Raw genomic sequence first — 17,422 nt, forward strand, 5'->3', positions numbered from 1 at the left:
GCAAGCCATCGCACAAGAGGTGCTCGCTGCGCGCGCGCCAGCACTCGATGCACGCGAGCCATCGCTAGCTGTGCGCGCTCGCCAGCGCTCGCTGCGCGCGCTCCAGCGCTCGATGCACGCGATCCATCGCTCGCTGTGTGCGAGCAATTGCTTGCTGCGCGCGATCAGCACTGGGCGCAGCGCTCGTGGCACGCGAGCTTGCGCTCGCTGCGCGCGAGGCTGCGCGCGCTTGCGCGAGGTAGTGCGCGTTGAGGCGCAGCTCGCTTGCTGCCCACACGCGACTGCCATGCCTTGCCTTCGCCCATGCCCATTCATCCATAGCTCGTGGCCCACGACACAAGGCAGGGCTGCTGCCTTGTGCTCGTGCACCATGCCCTTGCTCATTGCATTCATGCCGCATGGGCGACGAGCTCCCTTGCTCGTCGTCGCATGCCCGCACTATACAACACCCCTTAAGGGTAACACGAAGCGTCCATTGCTTTGTGCGTGCAAGTTATATGAACGAATCGCATAAAAAATTTAAAATTTATATTTAAAATTAATGACAAATTAATAAATAATATTAATTTCATAATTTTAGGGCGAAAAATCGAAAATTTATTATCCAATTGATTTCCGATTATTATGGATTCAAGTCTAGGTCATAAAAATTTAAAATTTATCATAAATTTACAATTTTTATGGTGGTTTTTAATCATAGGTTTCTAATTAAATTATAATTAATTATGAAAATCAAATTAATTCTAAATTATTCTAATTTTCAACAAATTAATCATAATTACACATTAGATTGCATAATTAACAAGGCTAGGCATTCAAACTTGTTAAACATATACAGTAGGTCAATCAAAATTTCAAGATTTATCAACAAGAATCGCAAATATTTAATTTAACATCTTAAATTTACGAAATTTTGCATTCAAAAAACTAAAACCTTCGAAAAGTCATAGTTAGGCTTCGAATTTGAGAATTCAAGGTTCGGCAGAAAAAAAATATTTTTGTCAAAATTTTAGAATGCCTTTTACATGCGGAATTGACACAAAAATCACTCGATTTGGATGAGTAACGAAGAAACTGCCGAAAAACTGCGTACGTATAATTAAATAAACGCAATTTGCAATTAATTAACAATTACGAAAATTAATCACCCCTTTTAATTCTTGCAAATTTGTAATATTTAACCATGTTCATGCAATTTAGATTATGAAAATAATAAGAGGCTCGTGATACCACTGTTAGGTTATGATACATATGACAATTCATAAATCATGCGGAAAAACCATTTAGCCAGGAATACATATTATTTACACATAATCATATAGCATAGTTTAGATGCATACTCTTTGTTGCGTGCCTTCCCTAGCTGCGCCCGAACCGAACAAGAACAAGTCTTTAGGACTCCAAGTGTCGTCCCTCCGTAGATAGTCCACAGCACGTCCGGATCCGCCTTAAGATTGACCAACTAGAATCGCCCTTAAGGTACTAAAGAATTTCGGCACTTATAGTCAAGAAATGTGTCTGAATTTTCTCTCAAAAACTCACTTTTAATACTTGAATAATCTATGAAAATATGTGACCCTAGGCACTTATTTATAGAGTTATGGAAAGGGTTTTGGAATCCTATTAGGATACTAATTTATTTAATTATAACCCTACTAGGACTCTAATTAAATAATCATTATCTAATAGTTTTAGGATTTAATCACACTTCGAATCCTGATTGCTTCAGGATTCCCGCACAAGTAATGCACGAGCACCGTACACCCGCGCAAGCCTTGCGGCCCACGCTAGGCGCACAGCGCTCGGCCCACTGCTGTGCTCCGCGCGCGCGCCCAAGGCCTTGGCTGGGCCTGGCCTTGCGCTGGGCCTGGTCGAGGCTTTGGCGTGCGCTGGTGTGCGTTGGCTCGCTGGGCGACGGCCTGGCTTCGTGCTGGGCCTTCGTCTAGCGGGCCTCGTCCGATGCTAATTCGTACGATACGCTTCCGATTAAATTCCCGATTCCGGAATTCATTTCCGATACGAACAATATTTAATATTTCCGATTCCGGAATTAATTTCCGTTTCGAACAAATATTTAATATTTCCGTTTCCGGAATTATTTTCCGATTCCGATAATATTTCCGATTCTGACAATATTTCCGTTTCCGGCAATATTTCCGATTCTGGCAATATTTCCATTTCCGATAATATTTTCCGATACGTACCATGTTTCCGTTTCCGGCAACATCTACGACTTGGATAATATTTATATTTCCGATACGATCCATATTTTCGTTTCCGGCAATATCAACGTTTCCGGAGTATTCATTTCTTGCCTGTGACGATCTCAGCTCCCACTGAAACCAAGATCCGTCGATTACGAATATCCATAGATGGAGTATTTAATGCCATTAAATACTTGATCCGTTTACGTACTATTTGTGTGACCCTACGGGTTCAGTCAAGAGTAAGCTGTGGATTAATATCATTAATTCCACTTGAACTGAAGCGGCCTCTAGCTAGGCATTCAGCTCACTTGATCTCACTGAATTATTAACTTGTTAATTAATACTGAACCGCATTTATTAGACTTAACATAGAATGCATACTTGGACCAAGGGCATTATTTCCTTCACAAACCACCTTAGCATCTTGAAATCTTTGGTTGTGAGATTACCTAGATCTTTCCTTGCATAAAGCACCTGTCTCATGATCCGATGCCAAAGACGAATAGCTGGATTCACAAAGGAGAAGGCCTTTGAAAGACCAACTCTCCAATCATCCCGACCCGTCACCTCCTTCCAAAAGGCCTTAAAAAAGAATTGATGCCCATTTTTGTCTCCGTCGAATGACTCGAACTCCGCAGGACCGATGGTCCCATCACATGGCCATCCAAAAAGCTCATTGACCTCCATCGAAGTCATAGTTCTTTCCACCCCATCAAGGTAAAAAGATATGTCACCTGTCTCCGAAACAACCTCAATCGAAGCAAGAAATTCAATCACCAATTCCGGATAAACCCCGACTTTCAAATTGAGAACCTTGGACCATCCATATTTGCTTGCAAGACCTTGCAAGCAATCATCTATCCCAATGGCTTTACCATGCTTGGCCGAATTACGAAGAGTGGGCATGATGCTCCGACCTTGCAAGGCTAAGCAAGTCTCTTGTTGAGTGTCACTCAACCATGGATATTTGGGACACGTAGAAGTTGGTGGTGGGGTGGGGGGTTGTTTGTGGGTAGTGGATGGAGTGGCTTTAGATGGTGCTTTGGTGGATTTCTTTGGTGGTGGCTTGGCTCTTGCTTTGTGGGTAGGATTACGCTTCTTTGCAATGGAATTTTTAGGAGCAAGTGGGGATGCGGTGGATTTTGGGTGAGAGCTAGTTGGTTTTTTTGTTCTCATGATGCAACAACCACAATTCAAAGTACCCCAAGTCTCCAATCAACCAAATCGACGCACAATTCAATATTCAACGATCAATCCCAACAAACAACTCAAGCAATAACAATAATCCTCCAATGCCAATAATTCAAACTTCGACAACTAACAAGCGCCAACCAATTTCAACCAATCAATTCAATCAATATTCACCAACAACGATAGCCATTCGATTCAACAATCAACATTGACATCAAAATTCCAATTTCCTTTTCAAAATATGAGCCAAGTGAATAAACTTTTTAGAAAAATTGAAATTTTAATACCTTTTGCACCACAAAGACTAGAATTTGGTTACGAAAGCACGTGAATTTCACAAACAATCCACAAAACTACACAATTTATCAATGCCCGCAAAGAATCAAAAACCCCAAATTGATTTCAAAAGTTAGGGTTTTAAATTCATGAATAGAATAATGGTGAAGGTGGAAGATTGGAGAGGTGGAGAAGTAGGGAAAGTGGCGGACTGTGATGGTGGTGCGCACACCACCGGTGGCGCAGCGACGGATTACCGCCGGTGGTTGCTGGCGGTTCGGTGATGGTGGTGGAGAAAGATGGCGAGGGGAGGGCCGTTGTTTGTTGCGTGGGTGGGAGGGTAAAAACGACCAGAGAGGGACGACTGGTGGGGGGGTGAGGCGGCGCTGGTGGTGCGGTGCCGGTCGTAACGGCCGGGCGGGTGATGGTGGTTGGATGGGCGAAAGAATGGCGGGCTGGCGGTGGTTGTTGCGCGGGAGGGAGGGAATTCGAAAGAGTGTTTGGCCGGCTGGGTTTCGTGGGTGAGAGAGAGTGGGGCTGGGTCGGTGTTTCTCCGACCACTGGTGAAGCTCCGGCGGCGGCTCGCTGATGGTGGGGTGGGTGGCAGAGAAAGATGGCGAGGGGAGGGGCGTTGACGGAATGAGAAGGCTGGTGCTCGTGGCTGGGGAGGAAGGTGGAGAGAAATTTCTCTTTTTTTTGAATAGGCTTGGGCGGGATATCCAGCAAGACCGCTGGTTCGCCAGCGCGTAAGGCAGAAGGTTGAAGAAATTTGGGCAAAATAGGCCAGCGGGTTCGCTGTATGGCCAGCGCGCAAGGCAGAATGTTCAGCAATTGAGGCATATTTGGCCAGCGAAGCCGCTGTATGGGCGCTGGTTTATGCGTGCACGGGGCAACGACCAAGCTGCTCGCGGGGCGAGTGCTGCTTTCACATTTGATGCACCGGTATTTCCAAATTGACTTGAACTTGCACCTATACATCCTAGAAATTTTTTATCAAGCACCACTAAAATCAAAATTTAGGATCGTTAGTAAAACTAAACAAACAAAATACATAAATAAACAAATAAATACGATGAACGAAAACTAATCTAAAAATAAAATAAAATTATACGAATTCAATTGAAATCAAAATAAAATGTTTTTGTTCTTTTGTTGTTTCTAATTTTTTTTAATTTTTTTTTCAATAAAATAACCAAATAAAATAAAATAAATTAGATTAAAAATTGAAATAAATAAAAAAAAAATTGAAATAAATAGAAAAAAAAATTGAAATAAATAGAAAAAAAATTTGAAAAGAAAAAGAGTAAGAAATCGGGTTGCCTCCCGATAAGCGCTCGTTTTAAGTCATTAGCTTGACTCCAAACCTCAATAGTCAAGCGTCGGTGGGTGGATAGGAGAGATAGATAGTCTCCAATTTTCCAATAAACGCTCCTTCAGTGTATAGCTTCAAAAGTTGACCGTTCACTTTGAACTTGGTGCCATTTTCACTAGCAACCTCAATAGCTCCATGTTCCTTGACTTCGGTGATAGTAAAAGGTCCGGACCATCTAGACTTAAGCTTTCCTGGAAAAAGCCGTAGTCGTGAATTATAAAGCAAGACCTTATCACCGATGTTGAACTCCCGCTTTTGAATCATCTTATCATGAAACTTCTTCGTTTGCTCCTTATAGAGCCTATGATTCTCGTAAGCTTCAAACCGAAGTTCATCTAGCTCATTCAATTGAAGAAGTCTCGCTTCACCGGCCGCTTCTAAATCCATATTGATCTCCTTGACGGCCCAATTAGAGAGATATTCCATTTCAACTGGTAAATGACAAGCTTTGCCATACACCAACCTATACGGAGTTGTCCCCAACGGAGTCTTGTAGGCCGTGCGTAACGCCCACAATGTGTCATCCAACTTCAACGACCAATCTTTTCGAGACTTGTTGACTACTTTTTCGAGAATTCTCTTGATCTGTCGATTAGAAACTTCAACTTGGCCACTCGTTTGAGGATGATAAGCCATGCCAACCTTTTGAGTAACTCCGTGCTTCTTCAGAATAGCCTTAAAAGTCCTTTGATGAAAATGGGAACCCCCATCACTAATCACGACCCTTGGGACTCCAAAGCGCGGAAAGATGATTTTCTTGAAAAGCTTCTTTACGACGTTAGAGTCGTTGGTTGGCGATGGAATAGCTTCCACCCACTTTGTAACATAGTCAACGGCAACCAAGATGTACCGATTCCCACATGAAGAAGGGAATGGTCCCATAAAATCAATGCCCCATACATCGAATGGCTCAACCTCAAGAATTCCTGTCTGTGGTAGCTCTTGCCTTTTCGAAACGTTGCCTGTTCGTTGACATTCGTCACATGCATTGCAAAAGAAACGAGCATCCTTGAATATAGAAGGCCAATAGAAACCACTTTGAAGAGTTCGATGGGCGGTCAGAATAGCACCAAGATGACCGCTTGAAGGTAAACTGTGGCTATGCTTAAGAACCCCGTGGGTATCCCAATCCGCTACACACCTACGAAACATACCATCGGCACACTTCCGATAAAAATGGGGATCATCCCAAAAATACCGCTTAGCATCATGGTAGAATCTCTTACGTTGTTGATATGTCAATTATGGAGGATGGGAGCCACCAACACAATAGTTTGCAAAGTCCGCATACCATGGGGATTGAGTAGACACAGAGAACAGATGATCGTCAGGAAACGAATCATTGATAGGCCCGTCTGTGCTAGATTGAAATTTTAACCGAGATAGATGATCTGCAACAACATTCTCAGCACCCTTCTTATCCCGAATCTCCAGATCAAACTCCTGGAGAAGAAGAATCCATCGAATAAGTCTCGGTTTGGCCTCTTTCTTGGCCAACAAATACTTCAAAGCGGCATGATCAGTGTGTATAATGACTTTCGAACCAACAAGGTACGTCCGAAATTTGTCAAGAGCATAAACAACCGCAAGGAGCTCTTTCTCAGTAGTAGCATAATTCATCTGAGCTCCATCCAAGGTTTTGCTTGCATAATAGATAGCATGCAACACCTTGTTCTTTCTTTGGCCAAGCACTTCTCCAACAGCATAATCACTCGCATCACACATAATTTCGAACGGCAAATCCCAATCTGGAGGCTGAATGATCGGAGCAGTTATCAATGCTTTCATGATCCTGTCAAAAGACTCCAAACAAGCATCAGTGAACTTAAATGTGGCATCCTTGAGCAGTAATTGAGTGAGGGGTTTCGCAATTTTAGAAAAATCTTTTATGAAACGGCGATAGAAACCCGCATGACCGAGAAAACTCCTCACTCCCTTGACATTCACGGGAGGGGGAAGTTTCTCGATCACCTCAATTTTTGCTCGGTCAACTTGGATGCCACGCTCAGAAATAAGATGACCAAGTACCACTCCTTCATTGACCATAAAGTGGCACTTTTCCCAGTTCAATACCAAATTCACTTCAGAACAACGTTTAAGCACTTTAGAAAGATTATGCAAACATACATCAAAGTCAGAACCATAAACACTAAAATCATCCATAAATACCTCCATGATATCCTCGATGAAGTCAGAAAAAATGGCCATCATACACCTTTGAAATGTAGCAGGGGCGTTGCACAAACCAAACGGTATTCTGCGGTATGCAAAAGTTCCATAAGGACAAGTGAACGTCGTCTTCTCCTGGTCGTCTGGGTGAATGGGAATCTGAAAGAAACCTGAATATCCATCCAAATAACAGAAAAAGTTGTGTTTTGCTAATCTTTCTAGCATTTGATCAATAAAGGGGAGGGGAAAATGATCTTTCAAAGTGGCCGTATTCAACATTCGATAATCTATACACATACGCCAACCTGTAACAACACGAGTGGGGATAAGCTCATCCTTATCATTCTTAACAACCGTTGTCCCCCCCTTCTTGGGAACGACTTGCACCGGACTCACCCATTTAGAATCTGAAATGGGATAGATGATGCCCGCGTCAAGTAGTTTCACTACCTCTTTTCTCACCACATCTTGCATATTAAGATTCAAACGATGTTGTGGCTGTATGCGAGGGCGGTGATCTGCTTCCAAGTTAATTCTATGCATACAAAAGTCAGGACTAATTCCCTTGAGATCGTCAATGCTATACCCGATTGCCTTTTTGTGCATACGGAGCAAGGTCAGAAGCTTAGAAAGCTGGCTATCGTCGAGTGCAGCATTAACGATCACAGGAAAATCCTCATTATCATCAAGAAATGCATATTTAAGGTGAGATGGTAATGGTTTTAGTTCTACCTTCGTTACCTGTGGCTCGGAAATAGAGCAAGCAGTTTCCAATACCTCAAAACCATCGACCTTCTCAGCTTCAATTCCATCTAAATCCGAGATCAAAGAATCAATCTCACAATCTCCTTCTCCTTTTTGGGCTTCCAAGGTGAGAGTCGCCAGCAATAGATCATCATACAACATTCTAGGGATGTTGTCTAGAGAAATCTCTTCTGCAATATCAATCCTGCAACAAGTATTGTCAAGCATAGGAGACTTCACAGCATTGGTTAGATTAAAAGTAACAGTATCATCACCAACACTCAAAGGTAGAGACCCAGACTTGACATCAATAACGGCACCTGCAGTACATAAAAATGGCCTACCTAAAATTATGGGGATTTGACTATCCTCCTCCATATCTAGCACCACAAAATCAATAGGAATGTAGAATTTCCCTACCCGGACAGGAACATCCTCCAAAATACCCAAGGGATACTTTATAGAACGATCTGCCATTTGCAACGTGATTTGTGTGCATTTTAGTTTTCCCATATTCAACCTATTACAGACCGAAAGGGGCATGACAGACACACTTACACCTAAATCACACAATGCTTTATCAATGAACAATGCACCTACATGACAGGGGATGGAAAAACTACCCGGATCCTTAAGTTTGGGTGGAGACTTATTTTGCAATATGGCACTACACTCTTCAGTTAGAGCGACTCTCTCCACACCACCATAATCCCTTTTCTTAGTGATCATCTCTTTCAAAAATTTTGCATAAACAGGAACTTGAGATATTAAATCAGTAAAAGGGATCGTTACCTCAAGATTCTAGACCATTGCCAAGAACTTACCAAGCTGTTGATCGACCTTAGTTTTCTGCATCCGGTGAGGGAAAGGAAGCTTAGGCACAATAGGGAGAGAATCAGAGATCTTCTCCTTCCCCTTATTTGCGCCAACGTCATCAGCATTTTCAACTTTCGAGACTTGAGGTTCTACATCAATTGCTTTCTCTGGTCCATCTGAGTTCTCCTTAGCAAGAGTTGCATCATCAATGGGCATCGGGGGTCCATCATATTTAGTGCCACTTCTAAGAGTGATAGCATTGGCACTTTCTCTGTTCTGGGGCGGAGTAGGTTGCCCTGGTAGTGTACCCGGTTGCCTTTGAGATAGAGTGTCAGCAAGTTGAGCAACTTGATTCTCCAACATTCTATTCTGATTCTTCAACTCTTTGATGCTCTCATCATGGTTCTTTTGGGCTATCTCTGCGGTCTTCTGCATATTTGCAATGAGCTTATACAGATCACCCATGTTAGGCTCTGGAGTAGCACTGGTCTGAGGGGCTTGTTGTTGATAGCCTTGGCGCGGGGGCCTATTAAACCCCGGGGGAGCATTATGTGAGGCTCCTTGTGGAAATGGAGGCCTAGCAACATGTGCCTGAGGTGGATGGAACTGTGGTTGCGACCATTGTTGTTGGGGCGGAGGATTCTGAACATTGTTGGCCCGATATGAGAAATTTGGATGATTCCTCCAACCCGGATTAAATGAATTGGAATATGGGTCATTGGGTTGTCTCAGTTGAAAAGCATTCACTTGCTCCAATTGCGTAGTATCCTGTAAACTATAAGAGCACCCATGACCAAAGTGACCTTGGATGCCACATACTTCGCAGTAAGAAGTTGTCACTGGAGCTACACTAGACATAGCATTGATACTCATTGGGGGTGTACTAGACTGAGGAGCCTTCAAAGAATCGATCTTCAGGTTCAAGGCTGCCACTTGTGAGGACAATAGAGCATAAGCATCGACATCTAATTTTCCTTTCTTGGATGTGGTTCTGGTGGTGCTGTAATGGTTGGCAGCTAAATTGGCAAGAAAATCATAACCTGCATCCACTTCTTTGTCAAGAAAAACGCCCCCAGCAGCAGAATCAATCGTGTTCTTTGTTTCATCTTGCAAACCATGGTAGAAAATCTGAACCAAGAACCATTTTTCAATGTTGTGATGCGGACACGACCGCTGCAAAGCCTTGAATCTATCCCAGGCTTGTCGAAGTGATTCACCAGGTTCTTGAGTGAATGTAGTCAGCTTTTGCCTTATTTCAGCAGTCTTAGTGGGTGGAAAGAATTCTTCTAGAAAGGCCTGTGAAATAGCACTCCACTCTGTCAACTTGACATCATTCAACCATGTCTGAGCCTTATCACGAAGGCTAAAACCAAACAACATGACTTTCAATTGGTCTTGAGTGACCCCTTGATGCTTGATAGTACCACACAGTTGGTTGAACCTCTGCAAATGGTTGGTGGGTTCCTCAGATGGATGGCCACCATATTGACTTTCTGAGACCATAGAGATTAGAGCGGGCTTGATCTCAAAGTTGATTGCCTCAATGGTTGGCATTGTAAGCCCAGTCGGAACACTATTCGAGGAAGGTACCCCATATGATTTCAGGAATTTAGACATCGTGTGACTCGGTGGAGTCTGTGAGTCTTGGGACCCTGACTGCTTCTTCTTTTTCTGTTGCTTTTTTAGTTGACGAAGGGTCTTTCCGAGATCGGGATCGGGAGGAACCAAGGTACCCGTTCGGGCAGACCTGGGCATAATCAACAACGAAAGAAAACGCCGTGAGATTTGCCTCAATTGGAATTGAGAGTTCCAATGAGACAATGGAAACAGTTCAAATAATCAAACTAAAAATAATAGAATCTAGCCGTCTCCCCGGTAACGGCGCCAAAAACTTGATGAATTAAAAAGTGATACCGCAAGTGCACGGTGTCTGTTGTTAGCAGATACTTAGCAAAACGGGTCGATCCCACAGGGAGACAAGTTCTATTAGTTTTTGCCCAATTATACGAACTGCTTCAATAACGAAAGTTGATTTTGGATATTATTAACTAATGAAGCTAAAGCAATAATGTAAATGTGAAATTATCAATGAATTAAAAGGTCTAGGGCGTCTGTTTGGTTCACCATGCTTATACCAATCCAAGAACACAATTCAATCCAGAAATGAATAAACTAAGCCGAGTAATTAAAGTACATGTTAATCCTACGGTCGGGTCTTAACACTTTCAATTCAACATATGCAGTACGGTCGCTAACATAATCAGAATTGCCAATTGTACTAAGCCTCTAAAAATACGATCTTTCGATTCTAATTTCTATTAGCTAGATAATCAATTCATGAAATTGGCCGATAACATGAATCGACAATTAAAACAAATCAATCGGAATACTCAAGCAATAATCTATAAATTAACAAACTTTATGCATAATAATCATGGTATAAACATGGCTTCCCTTACTTAGCCCTAGAATACGACTACTCGCTCATAATTGAATTAACAAACATGATAGAAATAATAAACATGAATTTCATAATCAAAGGAAAAATTAAACTAAGGAACGAAAACAATAATAATAAATTAAAGCAAAAAGAAACGATTCTTGAATTACCTCTAGATTGATGAATTGAAAATTGAAAAGCTAGGGTTCAACAATGGGAAAAGGGAAGAAAAACAAAACTCACGTGAAAAGCGTACTAAGGGATTCCAAACATGAGAAAAAAAATTAAAGCATAAGGGAATACATTAATTCCCTTGAGGTATTTTAGTGTTTCCTAAATTCTCAACAAAAAAGGAAAATAATAATAATTACATAAGTTATCATTTAATTGAACGATCACGAGAAACGACGCAACGAACCCGCATGGAAGTAGCTGGGCGGAGAAACCAGCGGGCCCGCTGGTGGTTCGCTGGTTTTCGCGCCCAAGGGGAAGATTGGGCCATTGTTTTGGGCTTCGGGCGAATCGGATAGTCGAGCCATCTTGTTTATATCATAACTCTTGTTCTACAATGCCTATAAGGACGTGTGACCTGTCGTTGGAAAGCTCTTGAAGTCTACTTTCTAGGCCAATAAAAATCGCCTCATTCCGACATGTAGAACTTGAGATATCATCAAAAGAGTGAACGCTTGTCCGTTTTGATGCGTAGAAAAATAGCGTTTAGCTTCGTTATTGACTCAAAATTATCCCTAGAGATATGCAATGATCCTCGAGTCAACATTCCATCCGTTCATCATCCAAATCAACTCATAACACTCCGAAAGCATCCAAATGACCGTAAAATCACCTGAAACATTAAGAAGACACAAACGGGGCGTAATAGAGTACGACAACGATAACTTATGCAAATGTGATCCTAAATGCAACTACAATGATATAAATGCCTAATAATGCAACCTAAATAAAGCCTAAAATACCCTATACAAATATGACTCATCATGGCCCTGATGAGAGGAATGAACCACTGCGAGTTCAAAAAATACTTGGGAAGGAAATCCTTCACGGATCTGGGAAGCGCACTGGTGAAGGCCCATGAATACATCAAAAGTGATGAACTGATGACAATCCCAAATCATTATCAGTCGGCACCGACTAGAAATGTCGCGCCTAGGCCGGTTCAGCCGGCGCAGCAAAGTCAGAACAGGGGATTCAGGAAGGATGAACAGAGGAGGGACCCCCGAGGGAGAGATCACCAGAAACAGTCAACCAACATATACCCCACTTTCCATGAATACACCCCATTGAACGCCCCAAGAGCCGCAATTTACAATGTCAACAAGAACGAAAACTGGAAAAGGCCTCCACCAATGAGCGACAAACCCAGACCACAGTCGAAGTACTGTGCATTCCATGACGACTGTGGGCATTATACGGAAGACTGCAGAGATTTGAAAGATAACATCGAAGATATGATCAGGAGAGGCTACCTGACGCAATATAAAGCCCGACAGAACAACAACAGCAACCAACAGAATAGCAGCCGGCAGAGCAATAACAAAAACAACAGGTTACCATCCACCCAGATACCACTCAGAATAGAACAAAAGGCACCAGAAACCAGCCGCAGCGGAGACGCTAGAAACAATAGCCAGAAATGGCCAACAGTATGGGTCAAATCCGGCGGACCGTGCCATGGAGGAACAATCAGTGGAGCAGGTAGAAGCCTGGGCGAGCACCGCCACCTGATAAACTATCACAGCGCCAGAAAATGGCCTACACCCCAAGTCATGCCAAACATCTCGTTCACCCCTGCCGACTGCCGCGGAATCATTTACCCACACGACGACCCACTGGTTCTGGGCCTCGAAATAGCAAACTTCCCAGTAAAAAGAATACTGGTGGATGGAGGGAGTTCAGCGAACATTATCTTTTGGGAAGCCTTCATTCAGCTGAAAATAGACGAGAAGGAGCTCACACGAGTCAACTATCCAGTGATAGGATTTTCCGGAGCCACTGTCTTTCCAGAAGGTAGCATCAGGCTACTGGTGCAGATTGGAGAGGGGAGAACCGCAAGGGACCTAATGGTAGACTTCTTGGTAATCGAAGTGCCAGCTGCATACTGAAGGAAATAATGCCCTTGGTCCAAGTATGCATTCTATGTTAAGTCTAATAAATGCGGTTCAGTATTAATTAACAAGTTAATAATTCAGTGAGATCAAGTGAGCTGAATGCCTAGCTAGAGGCCGCTTCGGTTCAAGTGGAATTAATGATATTAATCCACAGCTTACTCTTGACTGAACCCGTAGGGTCACACAAATAGTACGTAAACGGATCAAGTATTTAATGGCATTAAATACTTCATCTATGGATATTCGGAATCGACGGATCTTGGTTTCAGTGGGAGCTGAGATCGTCACAGGCAAGAAATGAATACTCCGGAAACGATGATATTGCCGGAAACGGAAATATGGATCGTATCGGAAATATAAATATTATCCAAGTCGTAGATGTTGCCGGAAACGGAAACATGGTACGTATCGGAAAATATTATCGGAAATGGAAATATTGCCGGAATCGGAAATATTGCCGGAAACGGAAATATTGTCAGGACCGGAAATATTATCGGAATCGGAAAATAATTCCGGAAACGGAAATATTAAATATTTGTTCGAAACGGAAATTAATTCCGGAATCGGAAATATTAAATGTTGTTCGTATCGGAAATGAATTCCGGAATCGGGAATTTAATCGGAAGCGTATCGTACGAATTAGCATCGGACGAGGCCCGCTAGACGAAGGCCCAACACGAAGCCAGGCCATCGCCCAGCGAGCCGCACGCAGCAACGCACACCTCGACCAGGCCCAGCGCAAGGCCAGGCCCAGCCAAGGGCGCGCGCGCACGCAGCACCGCACATGGGCTGTGCGCTTGTCGTGGGCCGCAAGGCCTGCGCAGGTGCACGGCTTGTACGATGCGTGTGCGGGAAATCCTAATTCTATTAGGATTCGTGCGAAGATTAAAATCCTAATCTTATTAGAATTTGCTTTGTTATTTAGAGTCCTAATAAAGTTCTAATTAACAAATCCACATCCTAGTAGGATTACAATTCCTTTTCCATACCTCTATAAATAAGGGCCTAGGGTCATTATTTATATACAAGTTTTCAAGTATTCAAAACTAGGATTTTTAAGCAGAAAAATCAGCCATAACTCTTGCCCATTTAGCCGAAAATAAGTAGTACCTTAAGGGCGATTCTATTTGGTCAATCTTAAGGCGGATCCGGACGTGCTGTGGACTATCTACGGAGGGACGACACTTGGAGTCCTAAAAGACTTGTTCTTGTTCGGTTCGGGCGCAGCTAGGGAAGGCACGCAACAAAGTGTATGCATCTAAAATATGCTAAATGATTATGTGTAAATAATATGCTTTCCTGGCTTTATGGTTTTTTCCGCATGATTTATGAATTGTCATATGTATCATAACCTAACACATACAACGTCATAGTGGGCCGGCCATTCATCCACGATGCACAGGCAGTGGTATCGACATACCATCTAGCCATGATATACATGTCTAATTTCGAGAAGGCTGAGAGAATCCGAGGCAGTCAAGAGTCAGCAAGATCATGCTACTTGACGGCATTAAAAACACCAGGCTGATTGACCCCATCCAGGAATATAACGAGAGAGGCAGCAACGAAAAGACCGGCAAAAAGCCAAACCCCAAAATCAGAGGGGGAGCAATCTCTGTTGCCCAAGAAGGAGAAAAGGCAGAAACAGGAGTCACCCACAATCGAAAGCATCGAGAAGAGGGCTACCTTATCCAGGCTAGAGGCCGGAGGAGAGGTGGAGGAAATTGAGCTGGTGGAAGGAGAGCCCGGCAGAACAGTGAAGATAGGGACCGACATTGACCCACAGTTGCGGGTAAACATGATCGGTCTGTTGAGAGAACACGCGGATGTGTTCGCATTTTCTGCAGAAGAAATGCCAGGTATAAGCCCGGATGTAATCGAGCACCGACTGAGCGTCGACAGATCAGTTAGGCCGATAAAGTAAAAGAAAAGAAACTTCTCAACCGAAAAAAATCAAGCAATACAGGAGGAGGTAGAAAAGTTGCTGGCAGCAGGATTTATTGAACCATGCGACTACCCAGAAGGGTTGGCCAACGTCGTGATGGTTAAGAAATCAAACGGTTCGTGGAGAATGTGTGTAGATTTCACAAATCTGAATAGAGCATGCCCGAAGGATTGCTACCCACTGCCAAGAATCGATAGGCTAGTCGACTCCACATCCGGCCACGCACTGCTCAGCTTCCTCGACGCATTTTTCGGATACCACCAAGTCAGCCTTGCAAAGGCCGACAGGAAAAAAGCAGCATTCATCACCGAGGGGGGAGTATTCTGTTACAAGGCCATGCCGTTTGGGCTAAAGAACGCTGGGGCAACATACCAAAAGCTGGTCGACAGAGTGTTTGCAAACCAAAAAGGCCGCAACATCGAAGTGTACGTCGACGACTCCATAGTAAAAAGCAAATTGGAGAACGACCATGTGGACGACCTCAGGGAAACGTTCGAAACTCTACGCCGGTATCAAATGAAGCTGAACCCCAAGAAATGTGTGTTCGGGGTGAAATCGGGGAAGTTCTTGGGTTTCCATGTCAGCGAGAGAGGTATCGACGCAAACCCAGATAAGGTAGAAGCAATACTCAATCTGCCTCAGCCAAAAAGCATCAAAGATGTACAAAGGCTGACAGGAAGAATGGCAGCTCTAACAAGATTCTTTAGCAAGTCAGCCGACAGGTCGATCCCATTTTTCAACACTCTTAAGCAGAACGGAAAATTTCAATGGTGAGAAACCGAAGAAAGAGCCTTTGAGAAGGTTAAAGACCATCTTCGAGCGTTGCCAACGATAGCCAGGCCGGAAGAGGGCGACAAGCTGCAGTTGTATGTGTCCGCTTCAGCCCAAACCATTGTTGCCGTACTAATCAGCGAAAAAGACAAAGTCCAGCAGCCGATATACTTTGTCAGCCACATTTTAAATCCGGCAGAAGTAAGATACTCGCTGATAGAGAAAATAGCCTATGCAGTCCTGATAGCCACCCGAAAACTCAGACCATACTTTGATGCACATACCACAGAAATCGTGACGAACTTCCCACTAGAGAAAGCTTTGCAAAAAATGGATACAGCCGGCAGGCTGTTGCGATGGGCAATAGAGCTGTCGGAGTACGATCTTGAATTCCACCCGCGCAATGCAATAAAAGCACAAGCCTTGGCCGACTTTGTATTCGAAGCATCCTATCAGGAGGATGAAGCCAAAGCAGAATCCTGGGAAGTATCGGTGGACGGGTCAGCCGCCCAGTCGGGGGCGGGAGCCGGCGTTGTCATGACTTCTCCGACAGGAGATAAGTTTGAATACGCAATCAGATTCACTTTTGCAGCTTCGAACAACGAAGCAGAATATGAGGCAGCCATCGCAGGGGTACAGCTGTGTTTGTTGGCAGATGCCAAGAGGATAGTAATGAGAACAAATTCTCAGTTGGTGGCAAATCAGTTTTCAGGAGAGTACGAAACCAAAGAGCCGTCAATGCGGCGATATCAAGAGAAACTGAAGGCACTCGCAGCGAGGTTAGAAGCTTTTGAAATCAAGCTGGTCCCTAGAGCGTTGAACACTGCCGCAGACAGTTTAGCAAAACTAGCCAGTTCGAAAGCAGTCGAACTCAGTAGATCAGTAATGATAGAAATCATGCACAGAAGGAGTACGGAGGATAAAGGAAAAGAAGTAATGGTCATCACGGCAAACAAAGATTGGTACGACGATATCTGGACGTACAAGACGACGGGAATGCTCCCGGCCGATATCAAGGAGGCAAAGAAAATTAAAAAAGACGTCTGCTGGTACGTTATATATCAGGGACAACTCTATAAAAGAGCGTTCAGTCTCCACCTGCTGCGATGTTTGACAGCATACGAGTCCGCAAGATTAATCGAAGAGATGCATGAAGGAATATGCGGAAACCATGTAGGAGGAAAAACACTTGCTTTGATCTGCCAAAGACAAGGTTACTACTGGACAACTGTGCTCGAGGACGCACAAAGCTACGTCAAGAAATGGTGAAAAATGCCAGTTCTTCGCTCCAGTAATACGCATGCCAGCAAATGACCTGATGCCCATTCTGAATCCAATTCCATTCGCCCAATGGGGAATGGATAT

General features: G+C 43.5%; 1 protein-coding gene across 1 annotated transcript; it reads left to right on the forward strand.

Annotated features, from left to right (window-relative positions):
* The first annotated feature begins 12,210 nt into the window (after nt 1-12,210).
* On the forward strand, nt 12,211-13,335 carry LOC110778686 (uncharacterized). The gene has a single exon (XM_021983247.1). The coding sequence runs from the start codon at nt 12,211-12,213 to the stop codon at nt 13,333-13,335; it is 1,125 nt and encodes a 374-aa protein (XP_021838939.1).
* Nucleotides 13,336-17,422: the final 4,087 nt, after the last annotated feature.

This window comes from Spinacia oleracea, chromosome 3 (genome assembly GCF_020520425.1).
Source record: "Spinacia oleracea cultivar Varoflay chromosome 3, BTI_SOV_V1, whole genome shotgun sequence".
Classification (NCBI taxonomy): Eukaryota; Viridiplantae; Streptophyta; class Magnoliopsida; order Caryophyllales; family Amaranthaceae; genus Spinacia; species Spinacia oleracea.

Coding starts and splice junctions, on each gene's coding strand:
- LOC110778686 (XM_021983247.1), top strand. CDS start 12,211: ATGGCCCTGATGAGAGGAATGAACCACTGCGAGTTCAAAAAATACTTG.